At 36.6% G+C, this 16,652-nt stretch overlaps 1 protein-coding gene across 4 annotated transcripts in view; it reads right to left on the bottom strand.

Moving 5' to 3' along the window:
* Positions 1-1,346: 1,346 nt before the first annotated feature.
* Positions 1,347-16,652, bottom strand: part of LOC135204066 (non-structural maintenance of chromosomes element 4 homolog A-like) — a 111,499-nt gene continuing 96,193 nt past the window's right edge. For all 4 annotated transcript variants that reach the window (XM_064234041.1, XM_064234042.1, XM_064234043.1 and 1 more), the window contains one exon: positions 1,347-1,776. In XM_064234041.1, coding sequence (XP_064090111.1) covers positions 1,574-1,776 — 203 coding nt within the window. In that variant the 3' untranslated portion in view covers positions 1,347-1,573. The remainder of the gene's footprint in view (positions 1,777-16,652) is intronic.

Here is a 16,652-nt window from a genome sequence, read left to right as displayed (position 1 = left end):
ACTGTTACTGTTAGGTAATTATGAAAAGCTTGTACCTCTGAAATTGAATGTATGTATTCATGCATTGAATGTACCTTGGACATATTTCTCCATATTTGTTCATCCTCTGTGGGTGAGGCATGTAGGTGACATATTGATTAACCTTGCCCTGGTGTTTGACACTAATTAATTGTGCATTGTAATTAACTTGAGCTGTGCTCATATCAATGGAAGATCACAAGTACAAGTGTAAATATATTTAATGTCTAACAAGATTTTCATTTACCTTCCAAATCTTATATACAGTATGAATAACATATGGAAGTAGGCTATGCTGATATCAGTAAGTAATATAATTCATATTCTGCTTTACCATAAATAGGGAATTTTGGTAAGGTGTCTGGTTTTAATTTGTTCTCATGTAAGCAATGTATACAGTACATATTCATAATCATCATCATAAAAGTCAGTATGACTGCTTGCAGAGTAATTTTGTAACCCCCGCCCCTGAATCTTTAAAGGTTATGAGATTTGCAAATAATGATATTGAATTACTGCTCTTACTTATAAATTTATTCCCCAGAGCTTTTTTCTCATGAGAATTCTTAAAATTATATTCACTTGCAGTAAACAAGGATCCATTTCTGAAAATCAAGTAAGCTTATTATAGGGTGTCTAGTATATCAAAAAGCTGTTGTATGTAATATAGCACGTACTTGGATCTTGATATGAGTTACCAATTTTCTCCTATCCCATGATTTATATAGTACTTCTCTGAATTCTGAGATAACTAAAATATGATTCCGGTCCACATTACCACATGCACAGGTGAACAATTTTGATCTATACACAATAGAGAACATTCATGTGCATTTACTCAAGTTAAAAGTATAGTGTTTCCTCAGCTCATATATTTAGTAGTTTACGAGAGCTAAAAGTATTGTATTTAGTTATATTATTATTACTAATAATATTAATTTTCAGAAAGGGAAACCTATATATATGGAACAAGCCCCAAGGTGCCATTAACTTGAAATTCAAGCTTTCAAAGAATATGGTGTTCATTAGGATAAGGTTTGTAGTTGTCTACTATCAATGCATCAATGTTCTAATGCTTAATATAGCGCCTCAGTGGCGTGATCAGTATGATCTTAGCCTGCCACCTTGGTGGCCGCAAGTTCAATTCTTGGGCATTCCACTGAGGGGTCAGAGATGTGTATTTCTGGTGATAGAAGTTCACTCTCAACGTGGTTCGGAAGTCACGTAAAGCCGTTGGTCCCGTTGCTGAATAACCACTGGTTCCATGCAACGTAAAAACACCATACAAACAAAAAATAATGCTTAATAGGAAATAATAAAAAATGTGCTATGGTTCGTTTGACTAATGACCAATGTGTTGACCTTTATTATAAGAATCTAATCCTAAAAATCTTCAGAATCAAAGCCTTTATACTGATGGCAGTTTATTTTCTCGGAAGAGAAATTAGGAAATATATTTTATTTTATTCAGTTCAACCAAAATGCTGAATTAGAAAAATCCTTACAAACAACTATGCACTCAATACAAATAATATAGTAAATGTAAAGTTCTTTTTCACGTTCCGCTTTTACTTCTCTTTCTGCCTTCGGGTGGAGGAGGTATAGTTGTTTCTCTGATGTTGAAGGCTTTTATTAGTTCTTCAAATTCATCAGTTGACAATGTAACCAAACATTGAGAATTTCCTTTTCCACAATTGTTTCTTTCTTGCTTGGCTGCCTCTGGCTCTCTTGGTATTATTACTGGCAAGCCATATTTATCTGTAATAAAAATGTGATTTTATTTTTTACAAAATTTGAAAAAATTCTCATCAAAACACAATTTGAGAAATGGGCACTTATTTAATTCATCTTGAAATATTCCAAAAACATTTTCCTAAATAAGAGGAGCAGTACTGCTGTAAGTAGCACATATACACAATGAGATCCATCCAAAGACAGCCCAACCCTTCAAGGGGCCCTAAGCAGGACTATTACTTGTGCTTGAATATGCAATCATTTCATGCACTATAAAGGAATCACTAACCATAAAGGGGTTGCAAATTCACAATATGGTCCAGTATTATTTGCACTTTTAAAATTTCAGTGATGTATTGTGTGCCATAGGTATTAAGCTTTTATTTGTAAGTAACAGAACAGAATAAGTCCACTGCCCAATTAATCTGAACTTCACATGTTAATCAAATGGATTTGCAGTTGCACCATGGAGTACATAAATAGTGGTGGCTTGTAACTAAATGTATTAGATACACCTTTATTTTTACTCATTTTGTATTTTATTTATTTCTGATCTTCTAATTTTAATTAAATTAATATTTTCAAAGCAGTCTTGGGGGGCACCCTGATGGTGTGGGGGGCCCCAAGTAGCCTCTTAGTTTGCTTATGCCTTGGGCGGCTCTGGATCCATCAGGTTTTGGCTGTCAACCCTGTTCAATTTACAGTGAAAATGTGGGGCAGAGAGGGGAGGAAAGATCTACAGAAATAACTGGTTTGTACTATAAAAGACTTGTTTTATAAATCATTACTTTGTATCATAAACTCAATATTTAATACACTATTCATGGAAAGATACAAGATGTGACATGGGTAGATGATATGGAGGAGTTATGGAGTTCCATTTGACAACGTCTGAGAGAGAGAGTAATTGGTGGTTGGATGGTTAACGACTGTATTGGCTGTTGGTGAGTTCTAGGTCGTCTGCTGGTCCTGTTAGTTGTTGGAGTTCTGCGTTTTGGTTAGTTTTTGAGTCAGTCTTTGGTGATAGACAGTATTGTTGGCAGCATTTCAGTGAAGGCATTGAAAGTCAGTTGAGTTGTGTTATTGATTTGTTGTTTGTTTTGTTTGGTTTGATATTGTTGCTTAAGAGTTGTTGTGCCTGTATTGTTGGATTTGTTATGCTATGAGGTTTTTGTTGGGTTATGTGTGAGTTCCTGAGGGTTGTATGTGATTGTTGTAGCTAGTTGAGGGTTGTTGTTGTTGTTGTGATTTCTTGGTGTTGTAGTGGGTGTGTGTGTTGCCTTTTTTGTGTTGTTGTTTTTGTGTTAGTGATTGGTTGTGCAGTGGTCTTTTGTTGTGGTTACATTCCTTGGTTGTTGTTGCTGTGTTCCTTGTTGGTTTGTTTTGCTGTTGAGTTGTGGATGCGTTTCTTGTTTGTTGTTGTGTTGTTGAGTTGTGTGGGGTTGTGGTCCTTGGGTGTTGTGTCGAGTTGTGGTCCTTGGGTGTTGTTGTGTTGTTGGGTTGGGTTGTGGTTCTTGGTTTTGGCTTGTGGTTGTTTATGTCTCGGCGACATCGACCAGCGGACAGCACAGGATAGCCCAGAGTATCTGGAGTGGTTGGGTAAGTACATGTGTTTTGAGAGTTTTGTTTTTTGTGTTTGGTATTTTTTTTTTAGTTTTGTGTAGCTATAGATCAATTGTCCTGCGTGCATTTTGTTGTGTAAAGAGGAAAGTGTGACAGGGTGAGTTCGGCAGCTGGACTGATTAGGGGGGGGGATTCTGCAGCTTGTTTTTTGAGCTTGTGATCCCGCCATAATGATATAAGAGAAGAGTAAAAAGTTCAACAGATGTATTCTTGGATATCTCTTAAATTGTATTGTGTGTTAAGTACAGTTCAGATGAGGTTAGACTCTAGGTAGAAATACTGTTAGCTATAGGATGTCTTGAAAATTTTCAAACTGGTTACACTATAGTCTTTGTTATTTATCAGATGGCCAGATCCCTGAAGCATATGATAAGTTGAGGAGCAACTGTATAGTCTCTGCAAGTTTAAAGATTTTAAATCCAAAGCTATTAGCCCCTGGTGGTTTTTGCATGCCAGTAAACTAAACTCAAAATACCCTAGATTTCTTCTCAGTTTATTAGTAACTACTTAATAGCTACCAGTAAGTATGTATTACTTATCAGATTTCATTACTTGCCAGATGCATTGTCAAGTCTGGTATACAAAATCTGGTTTTGCAAATACAGTATGACTGGTCACTTTTCTCACGCATATTAAAAACTCTACCTGCAGTGTACAATAAACCATAGTTGCATAATATAATGTTCTCGTAGTTTGGTTTTTTGTATGATAAGGGAAAAGAGGTTTACTTCTCTGGTAAGGAGGAATGTAATAGACTTGAAAAAGAGACTGATTTGTATTTTTGAAACAAATTAGTGTGATATTTTTTTACTTCTATTTATTTATTTTTTAGTTGTAGTTTTTATTTCTTGTCTGTTACAGGCTCTTACTTCTCCCCCTTCCATGGATGGATCTAAAAGAGTTTTATGAAGGTATTTACTATTATGTGAAGTTACAGTCTGTTACAAGAACTGTTGAACATTTTGATGTTGTTTTGAGACAGTGTGTTGATAGGATACTATGTACAATGCAATCAGGGATCACTTTATGTAAAAGAAAAATTGTTGTTGATGTTTAATAATACTTTTCTTTGGAACTGTGTCCACAGAGGAGTAGTATTGTGATATATGTATCTATTGTTGATGTTTGATAATATGTACTTTTCTTTGGAACTGTGTCCATAGAGGAGTGGTATTGTGATATATGTATCTATTGTTGTTTGTTTGATAATACTTTTCTTTGGAACTGTCTCCATAGAGGAGTAGTGGTGTGATATATGTATCTATTGTTGATGTTTGTTTGATAATACTTTTCTTTGGAACTGTCTCCATAGAGGAGTGGTGTTGTGATATATGTATATATTGTTCATGTGGATTAATACTTTTCTTTAGAACTGTGTCCATTGAGGCAAGGTATTGATATACTACATATATGTACGTATGTATCTGTTTGACCATGAGTTGATTTATTGAAGTTCCTGCTATTAAAGGGCAAATTGATACTGAGTGTATACTATACATTTCAATTGGTTTCTCGATTTCATTTAATTCAATTTTGTAGATTAAGGATTTGTGGAAAATTGATGTGTGCTTGAGTGTATGTGTGGTGTGAAAGTAGTATATTTTCCTTAAAAATTCTTTATTTTCCTAGGAAAATAAGGATTTCATTGTTTACATTTCATGTTGTATGTATATTTGCATTGTTGTTCTAATTTTGGCAACCTTGAGTTGTAAAGGGACTAAAATTCCATTGTTTAGGTTTAGTAGTTATAGAATTAGTACTAAGGAATCAGCTTCTACAATAGTTTCTCTCAAGAAGAAAGAGGTGGCATTCATCAATGAAGGTCTTTAGTTACGAAAATCTCCTCTTGACTTTTTTTGTTCTGTCCATGTAGTAATGTCTCAAAGCTTTCACTGAACATAACTCATCTTCCAATGGTCTGAGGATTTCTGTAGGCTCTTAATGGTGAAAAACCGAGGTCAAGGGTTAGATTGGTTTTCGTTCTTAGCTAAAAACCCTAAGATAAAGGACATTGCATCTCCCCGAGCAAACCCCACTTGTTTGTCAAGGGCTTGAATCTCACTGACTCGTTTTGCTGTAGCCAACACAAAGAGAAAAAGCCTTCCTCATTAAGTCCCAGAGAGAAGCAGAGATTAAGGGTTCGAACAGTGGGCCTGAAAACCATCGTAAAACCACGTCCAAGTTCCAGGCGACAGGGGTTAAAGAAACTTGTTTTGTAGTGTTAAAGGACTTAACTAAATCTGATACGTCTTGATTTGAGGCTAAGCCTAATCCTCTATGCCTGAAAACAGAATTCAGCATTGCTCTGTAACCCTTAATTATGGATGTAGAAAGTCCCCTAGACATCTTCAAAACAACAAAAATTCTGCAAGCTGGGCTACAGATGTTTTATATGATGAGATGCCACATCTGCACCAATTGCAAAACACTGCTCACTTCGCTTGGTAGACTGTGGTAGAAGAGACACGTCTATACTGAGCAACACCTCTTGCAACTTCTATTGAAAAACCTTTTGCTTTGACAAGCTTCCTGACAGTCTGAATCCTGTCAGAGTGACAGTGGATAACCCCTGATGGAACCTGTTGAAGTGGGGTTGTCTGAGCAGATTTTTCCATTGTGGGAGACTTGGAAAGTCTGACAGAAGTTCCATGAGGTCTGGGAACCATTCCATCTGAGGCCAGAAGGGAGCGATCAAGATCTTTGACGTGTTGTGATGCAACTGAAATTTGTTTATGACTTCCCTGACTGGATTGAAAGGGGGAGAGGCACAAACTTCAGGATTTCACCAATCCTGGAGCATCACGTCTGTTCCCCAGGCTCGAGAGTCTGGGGCAGGAGAGCAGTATGGGGCAGTTGATTTCTTGATGTTGCAAGCATGTCTACCAATGGTCTTCCCCACCATTTCTACAGGTCACTGCACACTTGTGGATTCAATGACCATTCCATGGGTAGAACCTGTTTGTGACAGCTCAACTTGTTCACTATAATGTTCAACTTGCCCTGAATTAATAAAGTCTTGCCCTGAATTAATCAAGTGAGATTTTGGGTATGGTTGCTCTGTGCCCAAAAGAGAAGGTCTCTGGCTGCTTCACATAGTGAAAAAGAGTAAGTCCCTCCCTGATTGCGAATGTAGGCCAGTGCAGACGTGTCTGAGTGAGCCACAACTACTGAGTTGCATGTCACTGAAGTAGTGTTGGAGGGCTCGAAGAATTGCCTTCAGCTCCTTGACATTTATTTATGTGAAGATCCCTATCCTCTTGAGACCAAGTTCCTGCGATTTCCAAATCTCCCAGAATCGCTCCCCAACCCAGATCTGATGTGTCAAAAATTAACGCTTGGCTCGGGTTCAGTTGAAGGAGCTTCTTACCTACCTTCCTTTTAACCACCACAGAAGGTCTTGTTTTATCCCCAGAGTGATGGGGAAGAGAAACAAATCTGGGAGATTCTTTCTTTTCCAATTGACTTTTAGGGAGTACAATCTTACGCGATTAGAGTTGTGCAAATTCACAATAGTGAGAACTTTTCACTGGAACCTAACTAATTATCATACGCGAGTATTTCACAGATATGCAAACACAACATTTTCGAATCCTGGAGAAACCCTGCAAAAATAACATTGGATAATAAAAATAATAATTCTCTCTCTCTCTCTCTCTCTCTCTCTCTCTCTCTCTCTCTCTCTCTCTCTCTCTCTCTCTCTCTCTCTCTCTCTCTCTCTCTCTTACCGAGAAAATATTAATATTAATAATAATAGGTAACAATAATAATAATAATCTTTCTTTCTCACTGAGATAATGATAATAATAATAATAATAATAATAATAATAATAATAATAATAATAATAATAATAATATAACTATAATTACAAAATTCATATGCGAGAGCCTTTCAAAGAAATAACCTTTTCATTTCACTTTTAAGTAAGAACAACTCTTCTCTCTCACTGACAAGAGAATTTTTATGGTACATGTATAATTTATGTTTATTAACATTTTCAAAATGATGCATATAAAAATGATTTCCCTTCATCTTTCTTTTTAACTCCACATCTCTCTCTCTCTCTCTCTCTCTCTCTCTCTCTCTCTCTCTCTCTCTCTCATCTCTCTCTCTCTCCGTCTCTCTCTCTCTCTCTCGATTCTCTCTCTCTCTCTATGTATTCACATAACTTTTAAATGAAATTACAGTAACTTTAATTTAATTTAAAAGTTAGCTTAATACTTATATAAAGATGACTCTGTTCTCTCTCTGTTTATATCTCATTTGTAGTTAGTGGTAGATAACTTTTAATTTATCTACTTTTACCTTTATTGTCTAGACAAATAAATGAGCTGTTCTAAAACATGGACACATAACTAAGAGTTGTCTTGTAGTCCAAATAAAAAACACTGTTCATGAAAAGGAATTTCAGAAGAGACAGAATAAAGAATTTCTTAAAAGTGGTTGAAGACTTTTAAAAATAGATCAGTCGGTCAGAAAGGGGAAAGGGGAAAGAAGAGAGAAATACGTTGTACGTTGTAATCTTCACACACTCCTATATTTTTACCAACCATTTCTTTCTTTTTTTAAGGGTAATGTATTAAGTTAACTTTTAAATGAAACTATAGTAACTTTCATTTCATTTAAAAGTTAGCTTAATAATTAACTTAAGGAGCATGACTAGGGTCATACTTAGTGTTAAAACTAGAAGTTACGCATTTATTAGCATTTTTAGAGAACACACCAAACTTGCGCTAAAATTCCCTTTGCGCGAAGGGGTCTGGAAACTAACTTTGCAAAAGTTCAGGGTATTACTGTACTACTGTAATGGCCTTGCATGTAGTCTTCCCAAAGGAACAAACATCTCGATGGAAAAAAGGGTTCCAAAGAGGCTCATCCAGTCGTTGGCTGAGCAAAACTGGCGATGGATGAAATGAACTTGCTCGATGCAAGACTGATCTTGTCTGATGGAAAAACCTGAAAAACTCAAGAGTCTATCTTCATCCCCAAATAGACTAAGCACTGAGTTGGGGCTAACTATGACTTCTCTTAATTTATTACTAGACCTAAATCTTGTGCCAATTGAAGAGTTTTCCTTAAGTCCTCTGTACACTTCTTGGATGGAGGCCCGAGAAAACCAGTTGTCTAGTTATAAGCATACCTTGATGCCCATCACATGAAGCCTTTGCAACAGAGGTGTGAGAACTTGTGTGTAGATTTGAGGAAAGGGGGGGGCTTTGCTCAGGCCAAAGCACAGTGCCCGAATTTGAAAGACCTGGTCCTGGAACATGAATCCCAGGTACTTTCTGGACTGGGTGAATTGGGATGTGAAAGTAGCGTGCATCTTTCATATCAATGGTTACCATCCAATTTACCTGACAAATAGCCGACAGGACTGACTTGTTCATCTGCATTTTGAACAAAGTTTGGACATAGAAGTTCAAATCACTTACGTCTAGGACTGCCCTCCACCTCCTGATGACTTGGGAACAATGAAGAGTCTGTTGTAGAATCCCTCTGACTCAGTGTCTTCTACCACGTCTATTACTTGTTTCTTGAGAAGGGCTGAAACCTCCTTTGACAGAGCAGAAAACTTCTGAGTTTTCTGAATACACCTTTAAGCTCACAGGACAAGATGTTAAAGGGGGTTTTTCCCTGAAGGGGATCAAATAACCTTCTCTGAGCACTGTCTTCACCCATGGCTCTACAGTCAACCCTCCGTATTCACGTTCTCAAGATTCACGGACTCGCATATTTGCAGATTTTTCTTTGGACCACATCTACCACCAACTAAATACATTTTTATGGTACAAAAATGATTTACTAATTTTCAAATATTAATATCGATTAATACTGTATTAGTAAATTTAATAATAAGATTAAATGATGTCAAACAATAAAAATACTAATATTCTCTCTCTCCCTCTCTCTTTATCAAAGATGTATGTTTTTGTATGATAAATAAATGATTTAGAAATTTTCAAATATTAATATTAATGTAAACAGCAATAATATCAGTTCATTAAAGAAAATACTAAAGTGATTCGGTAAGATTTTAGTTTAAAAATTTAAAAATTACGTAAGAATAAAGAAAAATCCATTCTATCCCACATCCTTCTTTTTAGATCCAGGTGCTAAGCTCAAGTCCAGAGCAGTCAAATATGTCAAATAATGTGACAGGAGGGGGAGCATTGCCAACTAATGTTCATGTAATTTCTCTCTCTCTCTTTTGCTGAGATGAGAGCATTTTTATGGTATATGTATGTATAATATGTTTATTAATATTTTCAAATGATAATACAGGCAGTCCCCCAGGTTACGACAGGGGTTCCATTCTCGAGACGCGTCATAAGCCGAAAATCGTCGTAAGCCGGAACATCATAAAAATCCTAAGAAAACCTTACTTTTCATGTTTTGAGTGCATTGAAAACTATGTAAACTGCATTCTTATTGTATTTTTCATCAAAAAAATCCTTCAAATATTGATTATTTTGCATTTTTGGTGTCATATTTCATCTGCCAGATGAGCGTTGTAGGCGTCGTAACCCTGGAACATGCGTCGTAACCCTGGAAATAATGTCTGATGAATATAATTGAGAAGCGCCTTAACCTCGGAACGTCGTAACCCAAACCCGTCGTAACCCGGGGACTGCCTGTACTGTAATATAACGGTAATTACAATATGTGATAGTATTTTAAAGAAATTTAATAATCTTTCTATTTCACTCTTTTAAATAAGGATAACTCTCTCTTTCTTACTTACGTATGTTTGTACTGGCAGAGGGGAAGGACCGTTGCCCATTTTGATTTGCATATTGCACATAATGTTACTTTCCCTGCTTTATTTATAGGACTTCTTCCACCCCTACCTCAGTTCCAATTTCCCCGATATCTATGGTCTTCCCTCTCTCTCACAGTATTTGCATTGCCTTCTGACCCCCACCATTCCTGTTCCCCTTTATCCTCTAATCCCTCAAATATTCTTTTCATTATTTGTGACATTGTTTTGTATTCCAACTTTCCTTGACCACAAACGGTTAATACCGGTTAATACCATTTGTTTTTTATTTTCTTTGAGATTTGCTTGTTCCAATACATGAAAACCATTAGCTTCTCCTTCAAGCAAGCTTTTCCCCATCGCTCTGTTACCCTCTGACTCTGCCTTTTCATACCTAATTAAAGAATCTCTCATGTTTTCACTATAGTAATTCTCTTCCCATTTTAAAAGACTTTCATTTTATTGTAATTCTCCATTTGCGTATCTTTCAGAAAAACTTCATCTACTTTGGTTAGGACTATCTTTGAACCCTCTTTACCTTCAACTTTATCTCTATTCCTTCCATTACTTCTAGGGCTTTCCATTTTAAGCTCATCCTTATCTCTATCCCCGGACATTTTACTTCTCCACACACCACAAGCCAATCTTCGACTTGGCCTCTCCATCCTTTACTCGTCTTGTATCCCGCTAAATCTTGGACAATCCCTGCTTCATCTTATCTCCCTTTGTTCACTATCTGATCCGACAATCTTTAATCCCCCACGCTCTGCTACCAGTTTGAATATTTTCCTAGCTTAATCTTTCCTATATGCCACAAACGTGCAACCTACCCACCTGATCAAGTTCCTCGGTCCCAGTATAATCCAGCTTAAGACTGAACAACACCAAAACATGATTTACAACCCACAAACTCCTATAAGACAGAGCTCTCTCCTACCCTACCAAACACCAGGTCCATGTGTGCTCTTCTGCACGCTCATTTACTGTATATCTTTCCACCCCATGCAGCTGCCATTTTGTCTTCTATGACATCACAATACAACTTAAATACCAGACATTTTCTAAAATCAAACACGTTTCCCATACATTGAACAACATCCACATTTCAGCAATAAAGAAAATAAAAATAAAATAACACTGACTAAACTGATATATAATCAGGTGCTACTAGCAAAAAGTACAAAGGGTTCAACTTTTTCTTCTTCAGCTGAAGAAACAGGAGAAAGAGCCGTGTCCGGTTGAATATCTTCTGTCACTACAGGAGCAGGAGGAGGTTTCTTTAAAAGGTGCAAAACGCTGTCTAACCCTTAATGCATGGATATACTCACGAGTAGTAATAACAAGTTTTGGGTGGTTGACGTTTTTATGTATTTACTCATGGTGAGGAACAATATTACTGGCCATTGATTTGGGGGGAATCAGGCGGGAAAGAGGTGCCATTACCTCTATAGCCCATAAATTCACTAATGGCAACTTTTAGATTGGTTCAGATGAAGTGGCTGGCTCATGACAGAGTTAGCTGTGTACTTGTCTTAAAGGAGAGATGTATTGCCTCTCTCTCTCTCTCTCTCTCACATGATGTCTTATTATATATATTCTCATAAATATAACCAGGGGTTGCTGCTGGTTTTAGTTCTTATCTTTTATGATATTATGTCAGTTATCATTGTAATTTTGCAAATACAGTGGAACCGTAGTTTTCGTACATAATCCATTCCAGAACTTCCCATATAGTCTGAAACATACTAAAACTGAAACACTAATTCCTATAAGGAATAATGTAAATACAATTATCCGTTCGAGACCCCCCAAAATAATAACAAAAAATACATTTTAAAGGGAATAAACAGTTTTACAAACAGAAAACAATGAGAAATAAATATAAATGAATAATGAAATGAATAATGAACATTTAAAATCACTCTTACCTTTATGTTAGCGTATGGAAGACGGAGAGAAGGGGAGGAGGAGGAGAGGTTATTGTTTGGAAGGGGAATGCCCTCTAAAAGGATTTCAGGTATCAAGGACCTAACTGGGGTTACTTCTCCTCTTCGTATTTTACTGGCACTATCTAGGGTTATTTCCCCTCCTTGGTTTTTACTGGCACTAGGACCAGCTTGAGTCACTGGACCCTTGTCGCACAACAAAACTGTCCAGAGACATTTGTTTCTGTCATCTCTTTAAAATTTGCCTAAAGCAGAACACGGCATTGTCAATAAAGCATGTTGGAGAGACAGATTATAATATCTTTGTTGGGATAATAATTCTCCACAAAATCTTTTACATCACTCCACTTTGTATATATGCCCTTAATCACTGAGAGGGCACATTATGTATGCTCATTTGCTTTCTGAATTTTCCAAACCAGCCTCTGCTGGCCTTAAATTCACGAACAGCAGCACTTGTAGGCATTTTCTTACTGTGATCAGAATGCAACTTCTTCCAACACTTGGCTACGAATTCTTTCTTAAATTCTAGTGTTTCTCGCCATTTTTACAAAAGGGCTGGCACTTGGAACTTTCTGTGGCCCCATGATGGCTTACTTTGTGGTTATACTTGAATAAAAAAGTACAAAAAAGCACAAAAAACAACAACCGCAAAAGCAGAATGGGTTACAAGAGAACACGAAATGCTTTGTTTGGGCATTGGTACGGGGTAAACTCCTACAGTGGGCCCTGGAAGGAGCATTTCTGAGTGTACATAACCCGAGGAAACGTATGAAACCCGAGACAAAATTTACTAGGAAAAAGTCTATCAAAACTGAATTGTACAAACACCGAGGTTCCACTGTAAGAGTGCAAAAAAAATATACTAGAAAAGACATGTATAATCCCAAAACGTTACTGCATCTTCGATATCAATAAATTTACCGTACATAAGTATTGAACAACAAATATGGGCAGAATTTCTTACTGATTTTTGTTCTTATCTGTTTTGATAGTGTGTGAGCTGTAACTATAATTTTACAAAATAACAAAATTATTTATTAGAAAAAACATGTATAATTTAGTAAAATTTACAATTGTTTTGTAAATATAGTAATTTTCAACTTCTCGTGGAAGGTAGGTTAACCCTCTTACGCCAGAGCGGTAAATAAAAAATTGTCTCCCATGTGCGGAAAAAATATTTTTTTCAAAAAATCACAGCGCGCTTAATTTTCAAGATTAAGTTAATTTTTGGCTCCTTTTTTTGTCATTGCCTGAAGTTTAGTATGCAACCATCAGAAATGAAAAAATTATCATTATCATATATAAATAATGCGATATATGATAGCGCAAAAACAAAATTTCATATATAGTAATTGTATTCAAATCGCGCTGTGCGCAAAACGGTTAAAGGTAACAAGTTACTTTTTTTTCGTTGTAATGTACACTAAATTGCGATCATTTTGGTATGTAACACATTGTAAAACGATAAAAGCAACACAGAGAAAATATTATCACAAAATAATGCATGAATTCGTAACGCGTGGACGTAAACAAATATTTTTTTCAAAAATTCACCATAAATCTAAATATTGTCCTAGAGCTCTCCAATTTCTTTCAAAATGAAGAAAAATGATTGAATATTACTATACTGTAAGAGTATTAGCTTACAATTGCAGTTTTCGAACATATCTGACGAGTTAAAGTTGACCGAATGTCGAATTTTTTTCTATATATTTTTTATATGCAATTATTTCGGAAATAAGAAAAGCTACAACCTTCAAATATTTTTCGTTTTATTCTACATGAAATTGTGCACATTTTCATATATAAAACTCTATGAAATGCCTAATATGAAACAGAGCAAATATTCCGAGAATGGGACGTACGTATTTCGGAGATTTGTGGCGGAGAATCCGCGCGCGGAGGGAAGGAAAGATTTATTTTTAAATTCACCATAAATCTAAATATTTTGCTAGAGACTTCAAATTTGTTTCAAGATGAAGATAAATGACTGAATATTACTAGACTGTAAGAGTTTTTGCTTACAATTGCGTTTTTCTACCATTTCGGTAGTCAAAGTTGACCGAACGTGGTTTTTTTTCTATTTATCGTGATTTATATGCAAATATTTCAAAAATGAGAAAAGCTACAACCTTCAATTATTTTTGTTGTATTCTACATGAAATTGCGCACATTTTCATATATAAAACTTTATGTAACGGCTAATTTAAAATGGTGCAAACATTACCACAATCGCACATATGATTTTTTCGGAAGAGTTACCGCGCGGACGTAAAGAAAATGTTATTTTTTTCATAAATTCACCATAAATCGAAATATTGTGCTAGAGACTTCCAATTTGTTGAAAAATGAAGGTAAATGCTTGAATATTACTAGAATATAAGCGTTTTAGCTTACAATTGCGTTTTTCGACCATTTCAGTAGAGTCAAAATTGACCGAAGGTTGAAATTTTGGCAATTATCATTTTTTATATGAAAATATCTCAAAACTGATAAAAGCTACAACCATGGGTTGTTTTTAGTTGTATTGTGCATGAAATTGCGCACATTTCCATATATAAAACTTTATATAACGGCTAATTTTAAAATGGTGCAAACATTACCACAATCGCATGTATGATTTTTTTCGGAAGAGTTTCCGCGCGGATGTAAGGAAAAAGTTTTTTCATAAATTCACCATAAATCGAAATATTGTGCTAGAGACTTCCAATTAGTTGCAAAATTAAGGTAAATGACTGAATATTACTAGAATATAAGCGTTTTAGCTTACAAATTGCGTTTTTCGACCATTTCGGTAGAGTCAAAGTTGACCGAAGGTTGAAATTTTGGCAATTATCGTTATTTATATGAAAATATCTCAAAACTGATAAAAGCTACAATCATGAGTATTTTATTGTTGTATTCTCCATAAAAATGCGCACATTTTCATATATAATACTTCATGTAATGGCTAATTTACAATGGTACAAAAATTATGTCAAAGTGACGAAATAATTTCTGAGATGTGTCACAGATACTTTTTAGTGTGGCAAGAAAGAAATTCGCGCTTGCACGCCTGCGTAACGATTGTAAACAAAACAACACCTTGATCCGTGAACTCCCAGCATCCCCCAAGGCGCGTGATTCAAAAGTTTTAGGCTGGTAGGCCTATAAGTATTTTTCTGCGAATTTAAAAAAAAACTTTTGTAAGTAGACATAAAATACGTCCAGTCGGCACATGGGAGACAAAAAATGTCGACGTAAAATACGTCCAGCCGGCGTAAGAGGGTTAACTTAAAAAAAAAAAAATTTTCTTACACCATATGCATTTGCATATCTTCCTCTTTCCATTGATATGTTTTTGATTTATACTGGCCAACCTCAAAGTTTCCCTGACCTGGGGTGCTGCATATTGATTTTTTACCCCGGCTCTTAAGAGACTGATCCCGTGTTGGCAAGAGAGGTGTGTGCATCGAGTCCTGATAAAGTAGCAGGGCGGAGTCTGCAGTTACAGGTAATTCGCTTGCAGCATGGGCTACTGGCTCTGCTGGTGTCAACTTGTATTCTCCCTCACCTGAAGAAGCATCTGAAATGATGCCGTAATCCAATTGCTTATTTTTCAATGTGGGATCAGAAACCACTGGCCTAACTAATCCCTTTTGACACTTGCAAGTCACTGGGAGCTTTGATCCCATGAGGCAATCTGATCCCACTGGATTGCAAGGGACCCACTTAGCCTCTAGAAGCCACTTGATGCTTGCGAGAGGGTTCTAGATCCCTTTGCCACTTAAGAGGGATCACAGTAATATCTTGAACTGTCAAATGCCTCTTCAAAGGCCTAGACATCTTGAAAACACCAACTGCGTCCACGATATGCATCGGAGTTGGAACCACTGGATGAGAGGCAGTGCGAAACTCCTTGTACACTTTTCCAGCCATTATCTTAAGGAACCTGGGATGTAGCAACAAGTTCTACTGAAGGAGCAACTACTCATGGGCAAACCCCACTGGCGTCCCTTAGACATGGTTTGCTTCCTCCCAGGTGCTGGGGAGTCTAGCAGGGACCTCTGTCTAGGAGCATCAATGAGACGAGTAGCCACCCCTTCCACTAAAGCATCACCACAGGCAACAGAATCACTAGAACTAGCTTTGTCCAACATAGACTTCAGAAAAATGACAAATTTTCTAAGACAATTTGTATTTTTCATAGCTACAAACCTCAGGCCTTAACAATAGGATAATTTCTAGTGCCTAGGTGGATCCGGTTAAAACGTAGATGAAAGCAAGGAATCTCTTGATATCTGGCAACGGATGCATAAATCGGGTGAAGAGTGGTCAAAGACCACGCACCTACGCCACCACAGTCTTTCCCAACTCAGGATGTCTTAACAAACAGAGGGGCGGCTAGAGGTGAGCAGTATAATGTTAAGACTTCAGGTTTGTAGTTATGAAAAATACAAATTGTCTTAGAAAATTTGTCATTTGTCCATACGTGAACAAACCTTCGGTCTTAACAATAGGATAGATCCATACTTAGAGGGAGGTACAAGACATCCTAAACCTGCTGGGAGCCTACCCACCAGTCCAGCTCCAG

This window comes from Macrobrachium nipponense, chromosome 44 (genome assembly GCF_015104395.2).
Source record: "Macrobrachium nipponense isolate FS-2020 chromosome 44, ASM1510439v2, whole genome shotgun sequence".
NCBI classification, from domain to species: Eukaryota; Metazoa; Arthropoda; class Malacostraca; order Decapoda; family Palaemonidae; genus Macrobrachium; species Macrobrachium nipponense.
Note: the sequence above shows the minus strand (reverse complement) of the source record. Positions and strands in the feature narration are given on the sequence as shown.